At 34.6% G+C, this 24859-nt stretch overlaps 2 protein-coding genes and 1 long non-coding RNA gene across 5 annotated transcripts in view; 1 reads left to right on the forward strand and 2 right to left on the reverse strand.

Moving 5' to 3' along the window:
* Positions 1–24859, reverse strand: part of lrrcc1 (leucine rich repeat and coiled-coil centrosomal protein 1) — a 280861-nt gene that overhangs the window by 91275 nt on the left and 164727 nt on the right. The window lies entirely within an intron of this gene.
* On the reverse strand, positions 3354–24534 carry retreg1 (reticulophagy regulator 1). 3 transcript variants are annotated; one of them, XM_087241014.1, is made up of 10 exons: positions 24245–24534; positions 22448–22554; positions 22300–22330; positions 14880–14942; positions 10803–10929; positions 9848–9932; positions 9290–9412; positions 8086–8156; positions 7876–7999; positions 3354–6007 (listed from the first exon to the last, which is right to left on the reverse strand). In XM_087241014.1, exons 1-10 carry the CDS (start codon positions 24499–24501, stop codon positions 5550–5552), a joined length of 1446 nt encoding a protein of 481 aa, XP_087097140.1. In that variant the 5' UTR covers positions 24502–24534; the 3' UTR covers positions 3354–5549. The 3 variants fall into 3 exon arrangements, with proteins under 3 accessions (XP_087097140.1, XP_087097138.1, XP_087097139.1); XM_087241012.1 differs by lacking the exon at positions 14880–14942; XM_087241013.1 differs by lacking the exons at positions 22300–22330; positions 22448–22554; positions 24245–24534 and having other exon boundaries at positions 14880–15023.
* LOC147837132 (uncharacterized) lies at positions 7982–10364 on the forward strand. The gene is made up of 2 exons (XR_015478650.1): positions 7982–8169; positions 9334–10364. It is a non-coding gene; the product is annotated as an uncharacterized LOC147837132 (long non-coding RNA).

Genomic DNA, 24859 nt, shown 5'->3' on the forward strand with positions numbered 1-24859 from the left:
CATTTGCTCTAACAATGCTTTCACATCTCATTCTAACAGAGGGAGCGATTCATTTGAGAATGAATCTCCATTATGAGCGACTCATATGAACCATCAATATCCCTGCGTCTTAATATACCCATCCCCCTTTCTGATCTAAATGGTATATAACATTTGTAATATTTAATAATTTAGGGTAGATAGTATGCACACTGAGGCACAGGCACTATATGTTATCAGGCACCCTTATAAGCTACCTCAAAAACTAGCTGACATTTCACTTAGCCACAATAATACAAGTTTCTGGCATCAGCATCTTGTTATCATATTTCATTGACATTATTTGCTGATTTTATTCAACAAAACTAGAATAAACCTAGTATTTTGTGCAAGTTGGTGCTACTTTGCCTTATGGTCAATGCAGTAAGTGACTGTATTATCATCAATAATGGTAAGTTCGTAACATATAAAAACATAAAAAACTAAATCTTATCTATGAAGCGTTCTGCCTTTATGCTTGTTTTTTGTTTGTTTGCTTGTTACTTATGTCCAGCTAAAGTCTAAAGTCCAGCATCTTCACATTGGCTTAGTCTTCACTAGTGCGATTGGTTGACTTTTGTCCTGGGAGCGCTGTACAAATGTGGCGGTGCTATTGACACATGGTCAGGGTCAGTATGCGATATCTAGTGTATATATCTATGGGTTTACTCTAAAGAAAAGTGCAAATAGAAACAAACATGACTATGCATGCAAAATATTACACTAAGACCCTCAGCCTTTCAAAAATCCTTCATGAAAAAATATTCCAAAACTAAATATTTCACAAAAACACATATTTGCCACATGAATTTCCGGCACAGGGATTTTGTTTGTTTGTTTGTTTGTTGGTATGCTGATTGTCAGTTAGGAGAAGGCCCTTTCTCTTTGGCCATGAAGCTTTTTTTTTTGATGCTGATGATGATGTGAAGTTAAATATTTGGCAGCAAAATATGTAATATCCTGCATCTACCAGCCCTTTAACAGCTAAACTAATGAATCACTCTGGTCCACAACACGGTCATTGCAGGGGTTGGAGATTGACATGAAAACATTACAAAAATTATTCCATCCAATGACTCCCACTTATGTCAAATCTACTTTCACCTTCTACAAAAAATACAGAAATGAGCCCAAAGTATACTTCGTTTTTATGCATAAATGACATAGTGTCTACACTGGACACAAGTGGAGCAATGTGACTGGACTGAAGACAATAAAGCTCATTATAGTATTGTCTACACTAGAAAGATTCATCCTGGTCTAGTGTATGTGCATGTTTTATCTTAAAGTTATAAGAGGTAAAATATCTTGGTATTTTTGTAAACTACAGTTTGTTTTAATCCCTTCACACAAGCACTCAACGACACAGCTGTCTTTTGCCAGCTACAATAGTTTGTTTTTGTTCTTTTTTGTCCTCTATTTCTTTTCTGACAATCTGGTTCAGTATTGACACCTTGTGGATAAGAAATCTTTGTACCTGCATTTTGAGTAACAATCGGGGTTTGCTCCATATTTTAACCTGTTTAAAGGAATAATTCACCCAAAAATGAAAATTACCCCATAATGTACTCATGCTCAATTCATCTTCAGAGTATATGACTTTCTTCTCTCAGACAAACACAGCCAGAAGAGTATTTGAAAACAAATCCCAGGCTTTTCTATGTTGGATAATAGTGTTGGATATAGTGGACCTTTTTTTAGCCTGCCAAAATGTCACAAGTGCATAAATCTATCATTAAACAAATCCATAGGCTGCTATGGGGTTAATGTATATCTCATGAAGCTGATCAATGTGTTTTTGTAACAATATAATTAAAGAGCCCATATTATGGGTTTTTGAAAATTCCCCTCCATGTAGTGTGTAACACAGCTCTAAGTGAAGTGAAGTATCCAGCTAAGGCTTAAATCTGTTAGTGTACAGTGTTTAAAACTGTTGATTCATCTATAAAAGAGTCGACTCATAGTGCTTCAAACGAGTCGCCTTGATACCGATTCATTAGGTGTTTCGCCATGACGTACGAACGAAACCAAGTTATTCACGTGCACGCGCAAACCCGGGAGATTTCAAACCTGAGGCCCCGCCCTCTGACGCAGAAACCCAGACACACACACACACCCACCCACAAACACACGCACACAAACATGCCGGTCGATTGAAGTCACACTGCAGATGGACATTATCGATTCTCTACCCAGAGATGAAACCTCAGCATTATAACCAAGCAGTTGGAAACTTCTGGAAACTACATGCTACAAAGAATACTTCATCTGCGTTTGTTAAAGTAAGGATCAGTAAAGAGTAACTTACTAATGGACGTCAGGATGAGTTTCTTCCTCCATTTCTCAAGTGTAAGTACGTGCGATTAAAGTTGCCTCGTTGACTCTAGCTTGCAAATGTATTTAGTTGTGATTTGTTACTTGTAACCGAGTGTACTGTATCAGGTTAACTGGCTATATTCTCTTATCGCGTGCAAAGTCACGTTAAAAACGCGACGCGTGCTGTTTGTTTACAGAGCTCCGTGGTAGAGGTCTGCATTCCCGCGGCTGTCCCCGCGCCAGATTTCTGCGGCGCAGGAATAAATTTCAGAATCAATCGCGGGAGCGGTCGGTAACAGGTTTAATTTGGGACGGGAGCGGGCTTTCTAGCAATATCGTGGATATTGCTATGCGAATGAGACAGAGCTTTGCCTGCCTGTGTGTCTGCTTGGCGCTTGTGTGTATGTGTTAGTGCGCGCGTATGAGAGAGAGAGAGAGAGAGAGCTCTGTCTGGCTGTCTCTGGACTGTTTAGCTGAGTGATTTTCGGTTATGTTCTCCCCCGCTCTTTAGCGGGATCGGGCGCGGCGGGCAGAAAACGGGGCGGTTCGGGCACCGGGACAAGAAATTCTAAATATAAGCGGGAGCGGTCGGGTTCAGGCTAAAACCTGGCGGGTGCGGGCGGAAGCGGGATCGTTGTCGTCCAGAGGTGTGTGTGTGTTTGTGTGTGTGTGTGTGTGTGTGTGGCAGCTAAAATCCACGCCTACACTATGGAGCGTGTATGAACTGTGATTACTTTTATATTGCTGATTAGCTATTGGGCATTTCATTCTCTGACTGAAGGCAGTCGACCAATCGTGACAAACTGTCATCGGTCCAATCAGCGCAGATTAGCTTCGCGCTAAGGAGGGGTTTGGGAACAAATGAATCACTGGACGATTCATACAGGAGTCGCTGGGATAATTAGGTAAAAATAAATGCAGATTATAAGACCATGAAAGTGTTTTTTGACTTTGCATGCATATTAGACTGTTGTTGGAGACCCTTACAACCAACATATGACCCTATTTCATGTATAATATGGGCTCTTTAAAAAAAATTTAATTCTAAGCTAAAATCACTGACTTCTGAAGATAACAAACTACTGAACTTCTCGACAAGTTCACAGTCAGGATTTGTGCGCTTTTGGAAGCTTCAAAAAAGTGCAACTACCCAAATCAGAAATTTAAATCCGGGAAAGTATTTAAAGATTTTCATCTGAAAAAAGAAAGTCATATACACTGAAGATGGCTCGAGGGTGAGAAAATCTTGGGGTTAATTTAAAGATCTATACCAGAGATGCCCACAGTAAGACCCAAGGGCCAAAGTTGGCACATGGTAAGCTTTGATCTGCCCTGCCATCCCATCTGAACAGAAAGGGAGAATGATGGGGAGGTGGTTGGGGCGAATGCTTTTGACAGAGATCGTCATTTAAATTTAACGAAACCTTTTGTTTCTTTGTTTTATTGCTGAGCTACAAAAAAAGTAAACAAATTAAATCTTGTAAATAAATCAGACTTTAAAATTTAAATACTGTCACTTGACAGATAGAGGACAATGCACAAGACATGTGAGAGCAAATCAAGGCAAAGGCAAGAGCAGCTCGAATTCAGCATTGAACTGCATGGTGTTACTGTATAAATGGGATTTTTTATGTCTTTACTGTAATACGTTCATTATAAAATGTTCAAAATAATACTGCATTAGTTGAAAGCAACATTTACTGGTTATTTTTAAATGTTACCAAATTAATTAGTAAATTACCCATGGCAAATTTAATATATATTCTTTAATTTATATTCGGCCCACAGTCCTCAAACAAGTTTGCTTTTTAGCCCTTTATAGGAAAAACTTTGGGCACCCCTGATCTATACTATAGAATTATATAGAACATTATATATAGATCAGTGGGTAATTGAATTTTTTGGGTAAACTATTCCTTTAAGAGAGTTGTTCTGACAAAATATCAATTAGGTTATTCCTTCATGTTAGGTTTAGCTCCAATTATGTTTAGCTCCAGGTTAAACCACAATCTATTCTGGAATGCATTAGCAAATAAAACACTGCTAGCTTTCTCACAGTGTAAAACACATCATATTGTACATGGAGATAAAGCCTGGTTTGTTGGTCTGTTCTGTCAGATAGCTTTCCAAGCGAAACACTCCAGAATTAATTTTCAAGTGGGCTGAGACCACCTTTTTAGTCCATATTCAAAATCAATTGCCATGTTCAAAGGTTTGCCAACTATGTCAATATGAAATAAGGGACAAAAGTTATGAACCGATCTTGTTTTTTCATGGCTGATTCCGCTTATTTTTTACAAGCAAATTGGCTAATTCTGACATAGAATATATTTTTTCAAATTTTTTCATCCACTGCACTTTCATCCATACAAAGAATTCTGCATTCATTAGCTTGAACATGTAGTGATTTAAATTTGATTACAGCGGACTATAAAGTAAAAATATAATGACCTGATATTAACTTTATGCAATTATGCTACATAAAACATACATATACAAAACAAAAACAGTATATGCAGACTATTTGAAACAGCAGATTCCTTCTGTGCCCAGCTAGTGGCACTTCTGGTAGAAGGAATAAAAGTGTTTCCTTGGCTACTGTTCTGAACAAATGAGCTGTGCTGGTATTTAATATGCATTGATGGAGATCTTTTAACAAAGTACCATCTCCAGGTCATTTGTCTCTCGTCTCCTAAAGACAATAACATTTAGATACATCGACCTCAAGTGTCCTGATCAGCTATTGTATAGTTAAATCAGCATAGCAGTCAATAAACAGGAAAAGGCAGGACAAAAGGGTGGGCAAATCAAATATTTGGGAAATGCTCGCAAAAATGGGACGGCTGACAACCCTACATTTATACTTATGCTTAAACAAATCAAGCTAAGGGTTTAATGACTCCTATAATAAATAAAATCTATAATAAATAATAAAAATCCAAGTGTGAGCTGTGCACACACTGTGAATTAGAGCTGATGTGTGATGATGAAAATATAAAACTGCATAAGCCTAAAAAATGAAGTATACTTTGGACTTCATTCAACCTCGACAGATGCCTTTGTTTTTTTTATTTTTAACAAAACACCTAAATCACACCAGCAAAGTAAAACAATGGAATACCTTCATGACTCTGGACCATTCCCTGTAAACCCAACACTTCTCCTCCCACCCACATCCCATCACAGAGGGAAGGCGGAAACCCCTCTGAATCCGATCAGTGGCGGCCCAGGAGTTTGGACAGAAAGCCTGAGGAAGGTTTGCTTGGTTTAGACAGCTCTGCGCGGTTGGCCTTGTCCAGCCCCAGCTCGCCCTCCAGCTGCTCCAGCTCCGATTGGTCCAACAACTCAAAGTCCTCCGCCTCGCTGTCTGACTCCTCGGCCAGAGCCTGGAGCAGCGCAGGTGCCACTGCCGCCTCCAGACGCTCCTGCATGGCTGTGGAGACCGCGGCTGTGATCATGTCTCCGGCCAGCCTCTGCACAGCCTCCAGGGCCTGGACTGCGGGTTCGTCTTCTGACTGCGTGGAGCCCACTCTGCTGGGATGAGCTGGAGGAGTCGGCAGCCCAATGCTCAGGTCTTCATCATCCTCTCCGTTTGTCGCCAAGCCATTGTCCAGAGAGGGGAACTCCGGCAGTCCACCTGTGAAGACCTCCTCGTCGCTTCGCCTGTCTGAGTCTGTATATGAAACATATAAATAAATTCATTAAATATAGTTTGTGGGAAGCTGAAGTTTCTATTAACTATATTTTCTATAGAATCTAATTAAAAATACTTTATTTTTACATATTTCCATGTTTTACTTTCCAAACTATCAGATGGATAACCAAGACTTTTTTTGAATTGATGTGGATTAATTGTTTACTTCAGAGATAGCAGTGTGTGCTAACAATGCTGAATTTAACAAGTAAACTGTGTAAAATTTGATCTTTAATAAGCTATAGAAGCACAATTGAGCTGTATCTGAGATCTATGTACATAATCTATGTACATAATTTGGTCTAATATGCAGTGCCTCAACATATAAATTAATTGAATATCTATAATAAATAACAAACAAAGGCCATCTGTAATTTATAAAAATGACACACTGATGTATGGAGTTTAGGGCCATATATACTTGCCATATACTTTATATATACTATTTAAATAAGTTTTGCAAACAAAAAGTATTGAGCAATAAATAAATAAATGCAAATCTCTCTCTAAAAAAAAGCTGTATATATTTGCAAAACATTTATAGCATTACCTTTGTAAAACCCGCCCAGTAAATTGAAACTGTGAGTTTGTGATGCTGTTTTCACTTTGCTCTTCACATTTCTGCGTATTTCACTTTGTGGCCCTCATTTGACAAGAGGGCGGAGTCAAAACATGTGTATTTACAGTGTTCACGGACCTGCCTCCATTTAAGCGACGTCATCATTTGCTTGCCAACCGACATAAAATTTTGAAAGAAGACTATCAAATTAAACTATCAATTAGACATACTTCTCTAATGTACCTATGCTCAGCCATGCTTCTGCTTCTGCTTTGTCTTCTTTCAAAGTTTCATAGCAGTTGGCAAGCAAATGATGACGTCGCTTAAATGGAGGCAGGTCCGGGCCTGCTGTAAACGCCCAAGTTCCCTGGACTCCACCCCCTTGCCACAAAGTGAAACGCGCAGAAACATGAAGTGCAAAGTAAAAACAGCATCGCAAACTCACGGTTGACTAAAAAGCAAATGAGCATTGCAATTGACTTACGAGATTTGTAAAGGCAATGCTATAAAAATGTTTTGCAAATATATATATATATATATATATATATATATATATATATATATATATATATATATATATATACACATACATACATACATATATATATATATATATATATATATATATATATATATATATATATATATATATATATATATATATATACATATATATATATATATATATACACATACATATATATATATACACATACATATATATATATATATATATATATATATATATATATATATATATATATATATATATATATATATATACATACACACATATATATATATATAAATATGTGTATAAAACAAGCAAGCCAGTTTGCTTCCAAGGTGAATGATATTTAAATTTACCCTCACACTACACATACTTCCTATTGGTATATTTATTAATTCATTCATTTATTCATTCATTTTCTTTTCGGGTTAGTCCCTTTATTAATCGCCACAGTGGAATGAACCGCCAACTTATCCAGCATGTTTTTACGCAGCGGATGCCCTTCCAATCACAACCCATTTCTGGGAAACATCCATCCACACACACTCATTCACACTCATACACTATGGACAATTTAGCCTACCCAATTCACCTTTACCGCATGTCTTCAGACTGTTGGGGAAACCTATGCGAACGAAGAAAAAACATGCAAACTGCACACAAACACAAACTGACCCAGCCGAGCCTCAAACCAGCGACCTTCTTGATGTGAGGTGACAGCACTACCTACTGTGCCACTGCGTCCTATATGTATATTACTAAGATTTTAAAAAATACCGTCAGAGTTCTCTGTTTGAGGTGTGTGTCCCTCTGAAAGGTTGAAAGTGCCGTTGTCTGTCCACGTGACTTCAGAGACCTCTGTGTCTGATAAGGACAGCTCTTTGCACACAGTGGAGTCCATCTGCAACAGATCGGTTCACAGGAAATGGACATATGAATATTATATCATTAAACCCTTTGTCTTCAGTTGTGTGACAGTGTGCTGACCTTGGGGAAAAGTGCAGACAGATCTGCTTCGATGCACTCTCTCTCGGTTTGTGACTGGAGTATCCTTTTCTCTGCAGAAAGAGAGTAAGTGTGAAGATGTTCATGTTTGCTATGTTCAAGTTGTTTGTAGTAGCACATTGTTAGCTTAGCAACATGTTAATGCTAAACCTAAGACTCAAAGTTGATTCATACATTTGAAGTAATGTATAGTGGGAAAAGATGCTCCCTATAGGTTTATAGGTTACCTTAGGAATTACTTTCCATGCAATATTATTTTAGTATTATTTATATACTTACTTAGTATATATAATAATACTTAAAGGGTTAGTTCACCCAAAACTGAAAATGACCTCATCGTTTACTGAAGATATTTTAAAGAATGCTGGTCGCTGAAACCCATCGACTAACATGGTGGGGGTGGGAGATGGAGGGGATACTATGAAAGTCATTTGGTCCCAGTAACCAGCATTCTTCAAAACATCTTAATTTGTGATTTGTTTTGAACAAGTGAAGGGTGAATAGCTGATGACAGAATTTAGTTTTTTAGGTGAACTGTCCCTTTAAAAATGTACTATTAATAATCAAGTAATTTGATTTAGCTTTATTTTAATCTCAGTTTTAGGTTTATTTTACTGCTTCAATCATTTTATTTCAGATACCTGTATAGTATTTTTGAATTTTGTCTTAAACCTAAATAAATGTATTATGTGTACCCTTATGTTATTCCAAGCTTACATGACTTACGTTCATCTTTTGTTCAAAACTATGTGAAAGTAATCCTGTTGCTACAGTGGATTAATTCCAATTTTATGAAGTGATGCAAAAGCTCTAACATGCATCAATAATTTAAAAATTAACTTTATATATAATAATATCTTTAATCCTTGCATTCTGGAAATGTAAAAAAATTGGCATTAATCATTTAGTAACAGAGTAACACAGACTACTATTATGGGTTTTTTTTCCCTAGTTTTAAAGCTTAAAACATTTGGGTGAATAGAGTATCAATGATTTATAGGGGTTTTAAGTACCAAAAGCTAAAAAGTTGAAAGCTTTCCAAGAACGTTAGGATTAGGAACAGAGTCTGTCCGGTGAGGCATTTGTTTTGGGCTACATAAATCAAAAACAGCACATCCAAGGGAGAAACTATATAAATTTAAAAATGTAAAGTCAATTTTGTATAGTGAGTGTATTTGGGATTTACCGTGATTCTCCTTTATTTTCTGAAAAAACTCGGCCACTCCAAAGTCCAGTTTCTGCAGAACTGGTTCCAACCACATCCCGAACTCATGTGACGACACCAAAGGCCAGAGAAAAATACCCAGCACTGCGGTAAACAGATGTGTAAACTATTAATGTAAGGCTCACACTTACGAACCTGCTGACTGCCAGGAAGAAAAAGAAACCAGAGACTGAGTGTGAATGTGAATGTCGTCACAGTGACATTACTAAGAATCCACTACCACATGACGAATGGGCTGTGCTGGAGGTAAATCCGGAGGGGGTTTGCTCTCCTTGGCCAGTAGCAGCATGGTTACATTCATTTTGGATGTATTTTGAATGTATTTTAAATGAATTCAACTCTGAAATCTGGACTTTACTAGAACTTTTATGTTAAGCGGCTTCGACACAATCTACATTGTAAAGGTGCTTTCTAATTAAACCTAAATTGAATTGAATTTGTAAAGAAATGTCAGTGAAAAAATAAGACAAAATAACTATTATTATCATTATATGTTTAGGATCTTTTTTTGGTACTTACCTAAAATGTATGAAATAACAACCCCTGGTACGTAACGTCCAAGTATTGCTAGAAAAGAGCACATACTGCAAACCAGCAGACAAAACTGCAAATGAGACACAAATTTAAAATGGCTCAGTTCACTGTAAATTAATCACTGTGTGAAATAATAAATACATGCAATGGGAAATACTAAACTTAAATGATTATAAACACAGCTGCTAAAAAGCCTACATTAAAATTACATGGCATACTTGTAATATTTCTCATTAAATTACTATATAAAACATGAACTCATTAACGGCCTCTAATTGAAATACTCATTGGAAAACTATGGAGTGCAACTGGGGGTTATTACAGGACACTTAAATGTTTATGACTTTGTCATATTTTTATTTTATTTAAAAATTATATTTTTATAAATTTTGATGAAGTTACACATAGGGTTCAACATTAAAACTATACAAATCTTTAAAATAATTAATAATGGTTAGAAATTATTTATAAAATTTAATAAAAAATAGAAATATACCATTAATTACTTTATTATGTTGTCCTTACATTTATTTGTCTTATTATTCTTTTATTTTTCATATTTGTATTTTCTTATTACACAATCATTTATGTGTTATTATTGTTTATGATTTGGTTTTGTGATTCATTTTTGGACTATGTTGCAATGTCTTTAAAATTAGCTTTTAATTGGTTGTATTTTTGAAAGCACATTGTACATTCATCTTGAAAATTTTGAATAAACACGACACAAAAAAAACATGAATTACTGCAAGAATTACACTGCAAAGTGATTACATGTAAAATAGTGAAGGCAAAATGATGATTACAAATAATTAAAAAATTGTAAAAGAAATGAGGACTTGTTAGGTATGTAGTTCTCCTTCTACAGTTTTAATACAATTTTTAAGTTGATGTAAAAAAGAAGACATGTTAGGAATCATCTACTCAAATCTATCCATACCTTGCCTGGATTCTGCTGTTTAAAAGAGGATGTCTCCTCAATGAACAACTTGAGACTCGTCCAGAAGTCTGTGAATGGAGATCCTGATGCAGACTTGCCCTCCTGGACAGAATCAATGATCTCCCAGCTACAGTTAAAAAGATCAATCGTTAGTCTGACCCTGTCAGAAAAATGTGTTCACTACACTTCTTTAACTATCACTTTAAACTCATGCACTGCCATATTGTAGTGTATTATATTAACCTTTTGGATGATTTGCCTGTGTTGTCAGTTAAACATGTTCAGCACATAACCAGTTCAGTAAATTACCAGAAATGAAACCACATTCAACAACCAAAATAACGCCTAAAAAATTTAGGTAGTGCATTAAAAAAATTATAAATCTATAATGCACACAAAATTTGAAAAGTTATTAATGAAACAGGTCAAATTGTATATTTTGTGGCTCATGCATGCATGGGGCATGAAACCACAGGGAACACTGCATTGTTTTACTCAACATAATTTATCAATCTTACTAAAAATGCAAATACAAACAAACTGACTAAACATATTAAGGTAAACTATGTATTACTAAAACAATGTAGTTGGAAACTGATGAACTGATTAAAATAAGTTACAGTAACATAAACATTTGTTGTCATGAATTTTACTCATATTTGTGTATTCCTCTGAAATCAGAAACTAGCACATTCAAAAAGCATGTGTGATGAGAGAGTGAGGACTACAGAAATGTTTAGATGGATTCTTCTAACTTGGAGTATAACTATGGGTCCATGACATAACTGAAATGGAGCCAACCTGAAAAAACACTTGATTTAACCCTTTAAACCATGTCTAAAGTGATCCTCCTGCTTGTTAATTTTTTTAAGTTAGACATCAATGTTCTTAGTAATAATCAATCAATTCATTATAAACAATATAACAAACACTGTTTTCTATTTGAGTCGAAGTTTCATTCATTCATTTTCTTTTCGGCTTACTCCCTTTATTAATCCATGGCCACCACAGTGGAATGAACCACCAACTTATCCAGCATATGTTTTTTACGCAGAGAATGCCCTCTCCACCTGCAACCCATCTCTGGGAAACATCCATACACACTCATTCACACTTATACACTACGGACAATTTAGCTTACCCAATTCACCTGTACCGCATGTCTTTGGACTGTGGGGGAAACCAGAGCACCCGGAGGAAACCCACTCGAACGCAGGGAGAACATGCAAACTCCACACAGAAACGCCAACTGACCCAGCCGAGGCTCGAACCAGCGACCTTCTTGTTGTGAGGCGTCAGCACTACCTACTGCGCCACTGCATCGCCCTGAGTGTAACTTGCTATATGAATTTATGTGGCAGAATGCATTTCCTGTTTAAAAACAAATAGGTGTACCTGTCACTTGAAGTTGAATATATAGATTCAAAGCGATCTAAATAGATTTTGAAGATGCTAGAAACAATAGTTACTTATGATACTTATGTCATCTCAGATTGGACTTTTCATTTTTTCAAAAGACAACGAGTAGTTATCTATAATGTATACAGTTAAACAATTATTTAACCCTTATAATTTACCCCTTTGATTTTTCCTTTTTATATATTTCCCAAATTATGTTTAACAGAGCAAGGAACCTAACCTACCTAGTTAACCTAATTAATCTTAGTTAAGCCTTTAAATGTCACTGTAAGCGGTATAGAAGTGTCTTGAAAAATATCTTGTCAAATATTATTTACTGTCATCATGGTGAAGATAAAATAAATCAATAATAAAGTTACTAGAAATTAGTTAATAAAACTATTATGGGTAGAAATGTGTAGAAAAAATCTTTCTGTTAAACAGAAATTGGGTAAAAAATTAACATACAATATACAATATACAATATACACACACACACACACACACACACACACACACACATATATATATATATATATATATATATATATATATACTTTGAAATCTTAAACATGGTAGCTAATAATAATACCCACTAAAATGTCAGGCATATATTTTTTTGGTCAAACATTTGCCTTGCAATGAATTAGTGTGACTTTTAGAATGGGGCATCTGAGAATTTCTTGGCACAAGATAAGCATCTATTAACAGGCAGCCTGTTAATGCCCTTTATCTCTGGTTATGCGTCCCTACTCCAGTCCCCGCACAGCTGTCGCCCTATATTTCCCATCACTAAAACAAACCAAACAAAGCCACCTATGCATCGAAAACTTCTTGAAGTCCATCATAAAAACAGATCAGCTCCAAACCTAAGCAGAAAAACATGCTAGACATAGCCCAAGCAATTAGGCTCTCTCCAACAGATCAGCTCGAGCTGCATTTCCTCTCAAAGGTCATAAACCAGTCACCTCCAGCATTGCAGAGACATGTTTCCCCACCGGAGGTTTCCTATTAAACAGAGCGCATGGGGTGCATGTGACTATGAGGCAACAGAGCTCACATTAGCATTTCACCATCGACCATGTGGCAGATACAAGCGAATGTGCCAGAGAAAGTGAGCTCAGGCTTACCCAACCCGGAGCAGAGCCGATGACTGGAGATCAATGAGGTGTAATACTCGCATGGCACTTGTGAGAAGAGATTTCATCAGATCACATCTTTAGTTTCGTCTTTTGGGAAATCTGTTTGTTGACAATAGTGCCATGTGGTGTTTGATAGTTAACGCTATTTGAAATCTTACTGCGTGGGACGTTTGCCCAAATTAAATAAATATTAGAAATATTAAATATTGAATGAGGAATTTGTATAACTAATTGAAAAGAAAGATTGAAATGTCTAAAAACTAAAGCAGTTACAAAAATGTACATGTGAACATGCTGCCTGCAGGGGAAACATAGCAAACATATCTGACTGTCTAAACTTGTCAAAGATTTAATAAACAGCTTAGTCATTCCTTACACAAATTGGATAAAAAGGTAGTAAAATCTGTGATTGATTAACATTCGTATAACTAAATGTTTACCATTAAAGGTATTGTTAAAAACATACTATTATGTGATTCCAAAGGTTTTTTCAGATCATGTTATTGTTGAACACAAAATAGGTATTTTGAAGAATGCTGGTAGCCAATAAACATAAATGTTTAATATACAAGCATCCTTTAAAATATTTTAAAGAAAAAAACTCACGTTTAAAACAAAGGGGGTTTTGTGTAAATTAACTCTTTAAATATGGTTAGTGAACCAAAACCATGTTTTATGTGATTTCTAACCACTTTGTTGTTGTTATAGTAAAATCACAATTAACTTTTCTAAAACATACTATGAAGAAAATCAACTGGGAGTTTGAATAAATATGATTTAGTGACTTATCATGCAGTGCTATTAGTGTAAATATGTTCCTTCATATTACTAGAAAACCAAAATACAAAAATAAAATTAAAGTTTGCCACCTCAAGCAGGTTTTAAAACTTTTAAAACCAAAGGAAATGTGCAGAAATTCCTTTAATGTCTCAGTAAATGCCAATAACAGGTGAGTCTAGACTCAAAAACCAAACCGCTCGACTAGCTGACTCCCATGCTAATCGCTAAAACAACACAGAAAGCTACTTGTCTGACACTCAAACAGGCCCAGTGACAGGGCACTAAAATAGCCCAAAACAAACAGCTGACAAATGGCTGTGAACATCCACAGCATCACTTCATTTTCAAAATAGGGTCAAAGAAAAAAATAGCTAAATAGACAGCAGATGGCATTTTTAGCATTTAGCTGAAAGCAGTATTTTGACTGCTCTTAGCCTGTTGGTGGTTTTGGCCACTTAAAACTCATCAGTCTTGACTGACAGGTTGGTCCCACTGCTGTGTGGCTTATGTGTAAGTATCAGTAGTACCTAAAAAGTCCTTGAAACACTTAACATCAAATTCCATCTCACAAATGTTCCAAAGCAAGCCCCAACATAAAAACAACTTGACCCAGGATGCATCTGATATGATGACTGACATTTCTAGTAATTCAGAGCAAGCCTATGTCTCAAATATTACACATAGCCAATTAAGACTTACAATTTACAAACCATGGATGCTATTGACTCATTAGTATTCACAAATAATTATTTTTTACCTCACCGCTGATCCATGGTCTTCAGCAGTCATCTCAAAAACTCTAGGTTTCAGCATGAAAAGTGTTCAGAAGGTGAGAGCGTCAGTGATAAGTTCCAGAGTCACAAATAAAGTGTCGCATGAAGCCACACCAACTAGTGTTTATGTTGATCAAGGCCTGAGCTTCACTATTTCAACCGGTCAGGTCTAAAAATACCATGAGTCACATAGCATTCCAGAGGCAGGCATCAGACAGACAGTGCTGGGGCATGAACACACACACGTACAAACACTCCATATAATACCCCCTTAATACCCCCTTTCACAGAAAGAGACCCTCTTAGAAGAGTATTTCAAATGGCACAAATTTCTCACTGAAAAATGATCAGTTCATCTTTTTTTGACTGGAATGCAATTTCCTGATGTCACAACAACAAAATATAGTTTTTGCTTCTTTCCCTAAAATTCCATCTAATTGATTTATGATTATCACACGTTTTTGATTATTGTAACAAAATTGACTAACTATTAAAACTAAATAAAAAATGTCATTATCAATTTAAAACAAATAAATGAAACTACACTACAGCTTCTCAGAAAAAGAATATTTTTCATAAATCACATTTAAGAACTGACATTGCTTTTTCCTTATTACACATTTTAATGGTATAAAACTCTAGTTTAATAATTAAATATTTTCTACAATATATAGTAGACAACATTCGAAGTGGATCAAAAACGTTTTTCAAAATTGTCCTAAAACAAGAACTGGTGTTGCTCATTAGATTTAGGACTTTGATTAAAGATGATGAACCAGTTCAAATGTTGACTACTGTACATGTTTGTACATTGGTAAAAAAAAAATAATATTAATATTATTAATATTAATAATATTAATATTCCCCAATATTTTTTGTCAGTGGGGTTAAAAACTGTAAAAATGTACCCAGTAAACAGTAAAATATTTCTGTGTTATTTACATCACTTTATTATTTATATAAAACCATAATTATTATTATTATTATTATTATTATTATTATTATTTAGTCATTTGACTGTGACGAAAGAACCGTGACTGGTCAGTTGGTCAGTGGACACATAACACCAGTCATAACCCTCTCTCAGCCTTCCACCAATAAACCACAGAGATTCTAGACACACCCTTTCTAATTTAGTATCTTGTGATGTGATTGGCTTCCCAGCTGGGGCACTCTAAATTCCCCCCAATAAGAATGACGAGGAAATGCAAGAAAGGATTCCCATCGCTGCTGAATGCACAAATGGCTGTGTCATTCTACTGGACACACACAACTGTCTGAAACATAAACTCAAGTTTCACAACATGGCAGGACAAAACAAGCCACAGTACGCCATACATACGTCACAGTGTACAGACAAATAAAGTGTTTCATCACTATGACAAATATTAGAACAACAACTGTTGGAACAACGATAGTATATGACAACAGAGGACTGCTAATAAATATATGTACATATTTACAGTAAATAATATTTTACTAGATATTTTTCAAGACATAAAAACAGCTTAAAGTGACATTTAAAGGCTTAACTAGGTTGATAAGGTTAACTAGACAGGGTAGTGTATTTAGGCAAAATACAATGATGGTTTGTTCTGTAGACTATTGGGGGAAAAAACTGGCCAAAAGGGGCTAATAAATTTGACCTTAAACTGGCTCATAAAAAATTAAAAACGGCTTTTATTCAAGCCCTAATAAAACAAATAATATTTTCCCCAAAAGAAAAAATATTATCAGATATACTGTGAAAATTTCATTTCTTTGTTAAACATCATACATGTATAAAGGTATACAGTTAAAGTCAGAAATATTAGTCCCTCTTTGACTTTTTTTTAAAAAACATTTCCCAAATGATGTTTAACAGAGCATAGAAAATATTACATTATGTCTGAGAATATTTTTTGAATATAAAATTTGTTAAAACCATTTTAAGGACAAAATTATTAGCCCCTTTAAGCGTTTCATTGATAGTCTACAGAACAAACCATTGTTATACAATGACTTGCCTAATTACCCTAACCTGCCAAATTAACCTAATTGACCTAGTTAAGCCTTTAAATGTCACTTTTAGCTGTATAGAAGTATCTTAAAAATATCCAGTCAAATATTATTTACTGTCATCATGGCAAAGATAAAATAAATCAGTAATTAGAAATTAGTTATTGAAACTATTATGTGTAGAAATGTGTTGAAAAAATGTTCTCTACATTAAACAGAAATTGTTGAAATAAAAAGGAGAAGTGGCTTCAACTGAATAATTCTGACTTCAACTGTATGTGGATTTTTTTTGGAAGTAGCTTTTTGACTCAAATTTAATGAGTCTCATATTTTTTTCAAAATACCTTCTCATTGTCAGCGAAAGAAAGAAATTCAGTAAAAATTTAGTTTAAGTGCCAATCCTCACTATTACCTAGTGGCTTATTAACTGTCTATTAATGCAATATTGGCGATTTACTACTTTGTAAATATTCTGCATTATATTTTCCTACATCCCTAATACTTAACATAACACCTACTCAAATAATAAGCAGCACGTCATAGCTGGCCCACATGGAATCTGTGTGCGCAAAAAATCTGCAGATTTCTGCAGATTTTCAGCCCATCATTGAGTCTATTATATTAGTTGTGCGTAAATGTGTGTACATTTATATTTATTCCGTTTTTTGGATTAATTTCAGTTATATTACTGACTAACATGAAAATGTTTGTGTGATTTACTTACAATACAGTTTGTAAAGTAATATTTTTGGTCTTTTAGTAGATATATGGTAGATATGAAGAGTTCAAATGCAAAAACCTCTAAGTGCCATCAGATATTTTCTTCTAAACTGGCCATTTTTCGTAGACTCCTTTATTTAAGTTCACTTGTTTCACATTAAAAGCTATGAGAATAACATTAATTGACCAAAAAAAGGAAATTACTCAACTTATACATAGGAGCTTGAGAAAAATGCTAAATGCAAATTAGATGGCACTTAGAAGTTTTTGCATCTGAACTCTTCATATATTATATGAGAGACTTGCTTTGTTTACCAAACAAATGGATTTAATAGAATTTGAATCGTACACATTAAATAAAAGGTAAAATATTAAGTTTTTAGTTATGATACAGCCAAAATCATTTAGCATAAATCCACAGACATCCACAATATTCTGCGCAGTAATAGCAAAAAATGTCCGCAGATTCTGTCTGGCCCTGGTCATAGGTAATTGTTTAATATTAATATCGCAAATTGTACAAGGGGTTTAAGTTAAATTCATAGAGGTTTGTAACAACAACAGGGTGAGTAAACGATGACAGAACTATAAACTTTAAGTGAAATATCCCTTTAAACAACACTATAAAACAACTACAATTTAATGAAACTACAATTATGTAATGTAATGTCTAAAAGTGAAACATACAAAAAGTAGGCCACAACAGAAAGCTCTTTGAGGCCGCGGCTATGTGAGGTTAAAAGGGTCAAACTGAAGATCCAGCTGAAGACAACTGTTGTACACAACTCACATCAACAGCAGCGGGCAGAAATGAACAAGCTGAGACTGTCCAGCAGCTGTTGGTGGAGTACCCGAGGTTTTAATGAGGCCTGTCTCGCATAAACACCACACTGAGGAAGATTGCAGCACTGGCATCTCACCCACTGGAGCACAATGCTGCCATTGCATTTGTTTTCAGCAGAAGCATGTAAACAGTGACAGAGCAGCTCTGGTCACAGCACGTGGCATTGCGCAAATCTGAATAAAATAATGGAAAGCTGAAGGCCAGTGATAAGCAGTATTGGATAAGTACATCAAACCGTCCTCTAATCAAATATGTTAACAAATTTAGGCTGACTTTTTAACGTTCTCGTTTGCAAAATGTTGACGTATCCTAAATATTATCTAATGTTTGATCCAAATTTTATATATGAAAGGCAAGACAACCGTCATGGGTTTTTATGATTTGAGTAAGTCAGGAGTGATTTGTTAGGTTTCTTTATCAGTCTTTATCAATCAAGAATATCGTTGATGTTCGTAAACTCATGACAGGCTTTATGGATTGCTGCGTGTCGTCAATAAAATCATTAAAAGTCAAAGAACGCCATCTGGTGGTCACAGATTGAGTTATAGCCAATGAATGAAAAATGCTTGAGATAAAAAAATATTTATAAAGGCAGTCACAATCAAACCCTTAACTGATTCAGTCAAGTGTATTAAAATCTTATATGTAGGTTGACGATAAATTGATTATTAGATAACTGAATTTCTGGCATAATCCGTAAATCTTGCGTTGTTCAAAACTCAAGCAACCAGAACATAAATAAAACAAATCGCACTACTATTATAACGATAAGCCTTTTTCAATAGTAAAAAGTTGTATTTGTATTTTTTATATGAAATTTTACACTAATACTTAAAGTGTGAGGTAAGGAAAACTGTAAAAAATACGTATTTAAAAAATATTATATAGTTATTGCTTTGGAAAAGACAAAGATACCTGTCCTATCACAATGGATAAAAGATGTCTGGGGGGAAAAACATGTACAATTATAGGTAAAGGAGATACTTAATAAGAAAGTGTGGTTCTCTTTGCTATGGAATGGATCTGATGTAATCATATAATTACAATCATATAAAATTACAAAATATATATAATTTTCTATTAAGGTTAATTAAACTGAATGTCCTTCTTTTATTCTTGTTTTATTTTATTTTTTTAATATTGCATACAGACTTTTATTTAATAGCTTATTTAAAAAAAAAATTTAGTTTAATAAATGTTGGTGTGGGAAACATTAGTACATAAGTACATAAGTACATACATTACGTACATTCTGAAATTATAGAATTTAATTTTTTTGCTATTTAGTAAGGTTTGTTAAAATTTAAATCAGTCAAAACGTAATTTAATGTAATATCAAAGTTTAATAACAAAGTTATGTATTATAAAATATTTAGATTTATTTTAAAATGATAAATGAAATTAATAAAGTAATGTCTAATTTCATAATTGTCTGAAGTAGTCTAATTTCATAATTTTTTATAAAAACAAATTCGTTAATTTAGTTTTCAGCACATTCACTTGTATGAAAAGTGCAATCCAGGTTTTATTGTTAAAGCTGACAAAAAATTGTTGCATCAATAATAACAAGTTTCTTGAGTACCAGATCAGTAGATCAGAATAATTTTCTGAAGGATAATGTACTACCAAAGACTGAAAACTCTTCTTTGACATTACAGAAATAAATAAACAATGTAAGTATAATGAATTGAATAAAATTTCAAAACATTATTGATTTTACTGTATATAATCACCTTTGCTGAGCATACATGACTTCTTCCAAAAACATTAATACCCCAAACTGAATGGCAGTGTACATTATGTCAGGATTTGAATCTAATGTACACCTGTACATTTTTGGAAATTAGTTAAGTCTGTTTCAGTATCTAAACCGGCTTCTAATTTCCCAAATTATTTAAAAGTTAATAACACTGAAGTTAAGGGCAGAGAAGACATTGCAGACAATCTTAATAATTATTTCATATCTGTCGGCTCGATTTCTGATTCTCCCGTCTCATCTGCCCATACTTCAAACACACTTGTTGAGTCTGTGCGAAACAGTTCCTCACATTTGTTCAAGTTTTTGCCTATCACCGTCACACAGGTCCATAAAGCTTTAGAGACTCTAGATATTAAAAAATCACCAGGAATCGATAAAATTGACCCTTATTTCTTACGTCTGGCAGCAGAGTTAGTTGCAGAACCTATAGCCTCTTTATTTAACTTAAGTCTCACTTCTAATGTGATACCTAAAATGTGGAAATCTGCTATGGTTACGCCATTATTAAAAGGGGGAGATCCTGCAGACCCAAATAATTACCGTCCTATTTCCAGATTGTCGGTTTTAGCAAAGGTCTTTGAGTCATTGATAAATGACCAACTAAAACAATATTTGTCAATTAATAATATACTTCAGGATCACCAATCAGGATTTAGAACGGGACACAGTACGGTTACTGCAGCTACATTAATCTTAAATGATATCACACGCTCTTTAGACAGTAAACAGTCCTGTGCTGCTTTATTTATTGATTTATCTAAAGCTTTTGATTCTGTAGATCATAAACTAATGTTGCAGAGACTTAGGCTTTTAGGTTTTACTCAATCTGCTCTAAACTGGTTTGAAAACTATTTTTCAGAACGCACTCAATGTGTGACAGTAGAAAATTATAATTCACCATTTCTAAATGTTAACACTGGGGTTCCCCAAGGATCGGTTTTAGCTCCGTTGTTATTTTCTATTTATATTAACGATTTAGGTCACGGAATAGAATCAGCAAAAATACATCTGTATGCCGATGACACAATAATATATACAGCAGCACATTCTTTAAACCAAGCTGTACAACATCTACAGATTGCTTTTCAAATATTGCAGTGTACGTTGCAAAATTTAAAATTGGTCTTAAATTCAAAAAATACTAAATATATGATTTTTAGCCGTGGCCGCATTAAGTCAACAGATCAGACAATAAAAACTCTGAACGGTGTTCAAATAGAAAGAGTTAGCTTTTATAAATATTTAGGAGTTTGGATTGATGAGAGATTAGCCTTTGATATACATATTGACAAGTTACTGAAAAAGCTTAGGCCAAAGTTAGGTTTTTTATACCGGTCAAGAAATTGTTTTCCTTATAAAGTCCGCAAAAAATTAGTAGAGAGTACATTTCTGTCTATAATGGATTACGGTGATCATCTCTATATGCACGCAACCGCTACCCTATTAAGAAAATTAGATTCTGTTTATCATGCAGCAATACGTTTTGTCACAGGTGCAGATTCACGGACGCATCACTGTATTTTGTATGATTCCTTAGACTGGTTATCTCTATATCAAAGGAGAAAATTACATCTGTACTTATTTATTTTAAAAGCTCTTTTAGGTAAATTACCATCCTATATTTTTAATTTATTAACATTTCACACCAACAATCAAAATACTAGATCTGGTTCATGTATTCGTCTGATAGTTCCAAGGGCATTATCAGAACTTGGCAAACGTGCTTTTTCCGTTCACGCTCCCAGGGCTTGGAACGACCTGCAAAATCAGCTCAATCTTGACACTCTTCCGACTCTGAGTACTTTTAAACATCTTTTATACAACATTTTAAAGGACACCTGCAATTGTTTGTTATGAGCTGATGTTTTTAAGAATGGTGATTTTGTAATTTTGTGGTATTGTTTGTGATTTTTATATGAAACTTTATGTGTTGCCTGCCATCTTGACCAGGTCTCACTGGAAGAAGAGACAGTACTGTCTCAATAATGTGATCTCCTGGCTAAATAAAGGAAAATGAAAAATGAAAATAATGAATTGTCCTTATCTGCATATAAGTAAATATGTGTTCATGTTCCACATTTACCTGCTTGTCATACTCCTCCATAAAGCAGCCCCTATAATGAGAGAAATAAACACCAATGGGATCTATATCAACATTTGATTACATGCTCAACAGTAACCACTGTCACACAGAGATGTTAGAGTTTTTATGTGATGAAATAAATCCACACCTTTTGATCTGGAAAGAGTCACGTATCTCATTAGCTGGACCACTACTAGAAGAGCCAGACAAATGGAGATGAGGGTGAACACTCGACAGGGACTGAGCGACACAAACCTGCATGGGAAAAACAAAACAAAACAAAAACAGGTTTTCTTATCTTTCATCAACAAGTGTACATATCACTTTCATTTTATAGAGCATGTTTTTTAAAGCCATGGTACACTCTCGGAAATAAGGGTACGCGATCTGTCACTGGGGTGGTACCTTTTCAAAAGGTACAAATTTGTACTAAAAGGTTCATATTAATACCTCAAGGGTGCATATTAGTACTTAAAAAGTACTATTTCTAGTTACTAATATATACTTTGAGGTACCAATATAAACCCTTTAAGTGCAAATGTGTACCTTTTAAAAAAAAAGGTACCACCCAAGTGACAGCTAGCGTACCTTTATTTCTGAGTGTATTATCTATGACTGGCATACATTTGAAGCCATTAAGCAATTAGTACATGCTCACGTGTTGTTATTTCTGTTTACAAGATACCTCTCATGTAAAATCATGTGCTTTGAGGGTGAAATTAAATCTGGAAGGAACACCAAATTACTACTTACACAGTTATGTTAACGCAAACACACTGTTTATCCACACGCCACAAAAATATTTCTTTGAAATGCCAGAATAAGATTTCTTTAATTAAACATTTAAACATTTTTGTTTGTTTGTTTTTAAAATGTAAGATATATTTTAATATTATAGGATTAAAAAAAATTATTCCAACCAAAAACAAATGAATAAAATATAAATGGGAACAATACTGAAAATAATATGCATTTTACATAGAGGACATAGCAAATGCTAATTTGCATCATAAGCCCAAAGTGATATAATAAAGTTTAATATTATATTAAATAGTATTAATATATATTTTTATAATAACATTAATGTTTATTGATTATAATTTTGCTAATAAGACCATCTGACAACAATGACTGAATGTTTTTTTATTAACAATGCTTGAACAGTAACAGAAAGGCATTAAAACTTTTTAGAATTACACAAAAACTGAGATAACAATCAGATTACATACATTCACAATTTTTTTCATCCTCATTAATAATACAACATAAATAAATAATAAATAAAATAACAAAAATCAACAAAAAATAAATAAATGCTAAAGAAACTTAAGAAGCAGGGGAATTAAAGTTCTCAAAATATGAAACCAAAATCATCTAATGATGAATATAAATTTCTTGCTTTTTGGCTTTTCATCTTCTGTCAGCCATAAAACTAAATTAAATAACGAGGGAACATGTAAAACAGTACTAATAATAATAATAAATACAATAATAAAGGAAATTCCTTCACATTAGTACATTAGTGTCCTCTTTTAATTATATAATACTTTGTTAAAGGGTTATTATTTGATACTAACAGGCCTATTTAAAAACTTCTTCAAATAAGTAAAGGAAACAATTACAACGTGCACAAAAGAATTCACCACTGTACTTACAACAACACAACTAGACTATAGACAATCACACATACAGAGAAAAGAGTCGAGGGAAAATGCCTGTGGGGCAAGTGAGCAAAAAAATCAGTTAGGCCTGCTCATTAAATTAGGCAGAGAAAGTGCATTGGAAAGCGATAAAGACTGCCCTTAATGAATACTTATTAATGCAAACATTTTATTTAAACTCCAGCGTTGTGTTATTTGCAAATATATGTTAAATGCGTCTTCATACATCCTGTATTGAATACAAATCAGTGCACAAGGAAAATACGCTGCGTCATGAGTCTCACCAAAACGCTATATTTGTAGTTGCGAAGAAAGCGGAAGTCCATAATGGTCTTTTCCAGTTAATGAGCTTTGAGAAGCGGCACAGCGGATAACAGGCTGCAGGGTATCGGACTTCCGAAGGCTGCTGCTGTCTCTGCTCGTCCTCTTTCTCCGCCATCGTCTCTCCTCCACCTAAGTTGAGTGTTGTGGTGGAGCTCTGGTCCACCGGCTCCACCTCTGAAGCATCCAGGCTGTCGCATCCGCCCCGACGATGAGCCATAGCAAAGAAACACGAGCGCGCGCCCTGCTCCTCACGCGCACTGCCAGCTGCTGTTTACTTTGTTGTTGTTTAGTCGCTGACGTCACGCAGAGTCAGCTTCGGGTTGCTGTTGGGAACTCTTACGTCATCGTTTAGTCAGCTGTGCGACTTCCACCTGTTCCAGGTTGCCTGTGGTGAGAAACTGCAGCCAAATCAGTGTTTTGTTTGGTTGTATTTACATTACAAGCAAGCAGGCTAATGCATTCTATGTTTGTTGTTCTTCTTCCTATAACTGGTTTTAAATCTTTGAAAAATACTTTATTTTTTATGTTACTTATTTTGTTTATATTTAGGTCATCTAAGATTTTATTTCCTCTAA

This window comes from Danio rerio, chromosome 2 (assembly GCF_052040795.2).
Source record: "Danio rerio strain M-AB ecotype USA chromosome 2, GRCz13ab, whole genome shotgun sequence".
Classification (NCBI taxonomy): domain Eukaryota; kingdom Metazoa; phylum Chordata; class Actinopteri; order Cypriniformes; family Danionidae; genus Danio; species Danio rerio.